Below are 3550 nucleotides of genomic sequence, written 5' to 3'. Positions count from 1 at the left end.
CGGGTCGGCCTCCCAGCCCATGAAAATAGAGGTTGGAGGAAAGATTTGCTGCGGCCCGTAAAATGCGCCCCGCAAAAAAATTTACGGGCCGGCGTGGGATGCGGGGTCTGATCGTATAGATTTTTTGACGGCAACCCGCAATTTGACGGTTATTTTGTGAGTCGAGGCGTTTTGTGGGAGGCCCGTGGATGCAGACGCGCGCAAACAATTGAAGCGCCTGGTCCTGGACGATGATTGCCTCTTGTCTGCACTGCATTCCCGTCGGTCTGAACGTCCTGATCTGTTCGTACAGGCCGGTCGGTGGTGTCCAAATGTAAGCACAGTTAATCATCGCCACAATGCAGAGGAAATCAGCTACTCCCTCCGTTACCAAATAAGTATAAGTCTTTCTACAAATTTCAACAAGTGACTACATATAGAACAAAATTAATGAATCTACACTTTAAAATATGTCTATATACATTCGTATGTTATATTTCATTTGAAATGTTTTAAAAAACTTATATTTAGAAACGGAGGGAGTATTGTAGTTAGATCATGTGATAAACAGAGCGGAGGCAGTGAAGTGTACTTGAAGATGCACAAGGCAGCAAGCCCATTCGTTCTGAAATCAAATGCACGTGTGTACGGAATCTGCCTTGGTCCTACTCCTTGGATGGATGCCGCAGGCGCACAAGCAATTGATCAAGCCCCAGTGGACGACGACGACGACGATGATGATTGAGCGCATTTCGCGATTGGTCCGGATCGCCTCCGATCTATCTACTCACCACCGGCCGGCCGGTGGCGAGCAAGGGCAGCCATGTGATGCGAGAAGTCAGTCAAATGCTAATTAAGGAGCTGTTTGGTGATCCACTGGCTTCACCAATTTGAGGATCTGCAGAGCATCTATTCCTCCGCGCCGGCACTTTTAACTAGCGCTCCGCCAACTCCAGGAGCGAGAGTGGAGCGGGGAGGGCCGAACAGGCCCTAAGTTTCTTAATCTTAAGCCTTGAAGAAAATTGACGATAACACATACGCTAGTTTGTTCGTTAAATTAATTATTGTTGCAGCTAGCTAACATGTGTGCTTGTCTGGTCTGGCGCGAGCGACGGTGCCGTCCGAAGCCTATTTTGGAACCGGGCTAGCTCCCTTTCCACTCCTTGCATAGCGGAAATGCGGAGCGTCTTACCAGCAGCAGCAACAGGGGAGGGGAAAGGGGAGGAGCGGGTTGCATCTCGGCATGTTGGCATGCATCAAGCAATACGTCAAGAAGGCGTGACACGGAGTCGGGCGGTGGTCAAAGTAAATGGGCATCCATTCATCCATGGACGGACGCCATCTCCTGCCTGTATCGTGCTGCTGATGATGGGGATGTTGTAGCTCTGCTTGAAACAATCGCGGCTTGGCTTGACTTGACTTGCAATTGAAAAACACGGCATGCGTCCCGGCTCACTCACTCCAGAATTAGAAAGGATTCACCTGGCTGGCAGGCGGACCGTCGGCCATCTCCCTCCCCGCTTCCCTTCATGGCTTCTTCGTCCGCGCGCGCGCGCGCGCCAGTTGGCGTCGCGTGCTCCCCTCCCCATGCCATGATCCCACCACCATTGTGTTGTGCCCCACACGTCGTCCGTTGACGCAATTAGGGTGACGCTTCCCCCCTCCTCCTTCTTCTTCCCCGCCGCATGCTCCAGCGGCCCAGGATTCATCTGTTGACGCATATATCCGTCCATACATCGGAGCTCTGTCCTCCTATCCTACGTACGGTCCTGCTAGATCCCCCCATCGCTGCCAAGATTGGCTCTAGCTGGCGGGAGGGACAATCGATCGGCGACGACGGTCGGTCGGCCGGTCTCCAATGACGACGGCGCGGCAGTGGTGGCAGCGCGCGGCCGCGGCGGCCAAGGACAAGAAGAGCCTGTGCCTGACGCGCGCGGCGGGGGCGCTGCGCTCGCCGGCCAGGGTCAGGGGCGGCGCGGCCGAACTGGACGCGGCGGTCATCCGCGCCACCAGCCACGACGACCGCTTCGTGGACCGCGGCGCCGCGGCGCGGGTGCTGGACCTGGCGCGCGCGTCCTCGCCGTCGCCGCTCGTGTGGGCGCTGGCGCGCCGCGCGGGCCGGACGCGCTGCTGGGCCGTGGCGCTCAAGGCGCTCATGCTCGCGCACCGCCTGCTCCTCCTCGCGCAGCCCCGCGCCGGCGGCCGCGTGCCCTTCGACCTCGCCGACTTCCGGGACCGCTCCTCGGCTGGCCTCTCCGCCCTCGTGCGCGCCTACTTCCGCTTCCTCGACGCCCGCTCCCTCTTCGCCGCCGAGGAAGACGACGACGCCGGCGCCGAGGACGAGGAGACGCGCCTGCTGGACCGCGTGTCCAGGCGCCAGCACCTGCTCGACCTGCTCATGCAGATCCGCCCCTACGGGGACGGCATGGAGCGGCAGAGCCTCGTCCTCGACGCCATGGAATGCGCCGTCGTCGAGATCTTCGACGTGTACGGCCAGGTGCGCGCCGGCATCGCCGAGTACCTCGTCGCCGCCCTCGGGGGCTCGGCGCCGACCGCGCCGGCACCTCGGCCTCGGACGGGAGAGACCGTGGCGACGGCGACGCGGCGCAGGGCCATGCAGGGGGTGCGGGTGCTGCGGAAGGAGGCGGAGCAGAGCGCACTGGTGTCGTCCTACTTCGAGCTCTGCCGGACCCTCGGCGTGCTCAGCGCCGCCGAGTTCCCGGCCGTGGAGCGCGTCCCGGACCACGACATCAGGGATCTCGAGAAGCTCATCATGGCCGACGTCGAAGACGGCGGCTGTACGGTGGAGCAGGACAACGAAGCGAAGGCGCTGGTGGTCCCCATGGAGGGCGCCGGCGTGGCGTCGACGACGGTGGCCACGAAAGAGTGGATGGTGTTCGACGACGATGCGGGTACCGGCGTTAGGCAAGGGCATTTCGGTGATTACGTCAACCCGTTCCTAACCAACTTGACGGGGTTAGGCGAGACGTGACGGCGAGCGTCAACTTGTGAAAGAATGAGTTTTTGTGAATACTACTTTTTTTTCAGAGCACAGATTTTTTTCACATTTGATTTGATGGTTAGAACAAATCAAAAGCTAAGCAGTGGTAATTAAGACCACGAGTGCAAATAGGTTAATCATGAAGCAATTATTGTGGGTACATGTGTTTGCTGCATGGTTAGGTTGTGAAAAAGAGATGCAAGCATTCCCTAACCAATCACCCTTTAGCATATTTTCATTTTGCTCTGTATCAACGGTTTGAAAATGCGACAATTGTGTTATCGATATAAATTTGTGTGGAGGGCAAACATCGCCCTCAAGATCAAGCTATTTCTACGACCGAGCCGGACCGGTCCGAGTCAGCATACGGGCATGGGCCAATTGGCTACCGTGGCAACTTACAAGAGGACCCCACCCGTCAGTTTCAACGTCAATGTGTGTTTATACAGAGTTTAGATCGGTCTGTAGCAGCGCGCCCTAATCTTGGTGCTGACACGTAAAAATTACAGAAAATGGTACCAATTCGCTCACACTGCCTCAATTATGGTACTAATGTGCAATTAACTCGTT

At 57.3% G+C, this 3550-nt stretch overlaps 1 protein-coding gene across 1 annotated transcript; it reads left to right on the top strand.

Annotated features, from left to right (window-relative positions):
* The first annotated feature begins 1004 nt into the window (after positions 1 to 1004).
* LOC125510065 (putative clathrin assembly protein At1g25240) lies at positions 1005 to 3306 on the top strand. Its single transcript, XM_048675155.2, has one exon. It carries the CDS (start codon positions 1838 to 1840, stop codon positions 2969 to 2971), a length of 1134 nt encoding a protein of 377 aa, XP_048531112.2. The 5' UTR covers positions 1005 to 1837; the 3' UTR covers positions 2972 to 3306.
* The last annotated feature ends 244 nt before the right edge of the window (positions 3307 to 3550 follow it).

Source organism: Triticum urartu, chromosome 5A (genome assembly GCF_056163025.1).
Source record: "Triticum urartu cultivar PI428250 chromosome 5A, HENAU_Tu73, whole genome shotgun sequence".
NCBI classification, from domain to species: Eukaryota; Viridiplantae; Streptophyta; class Magnoliopsida; order Poales; family Poaceae; genus Triticum; species Triticum urartu.
The sequence above is the reverse complement of the archived record's forward strand: the minus strand, read 5'-3'. Positions and strand labels throughout refer to the sequence as shown.

Coding starts and splice junctions, on each gene's coding strand:
- LOC125510065 (XM_048675155.2), top strand. CDS start 1,838: ATGACGACGGCGCGGCAGTGGTGGCAGCGCGCGGCCGCGGCGGCCAAG.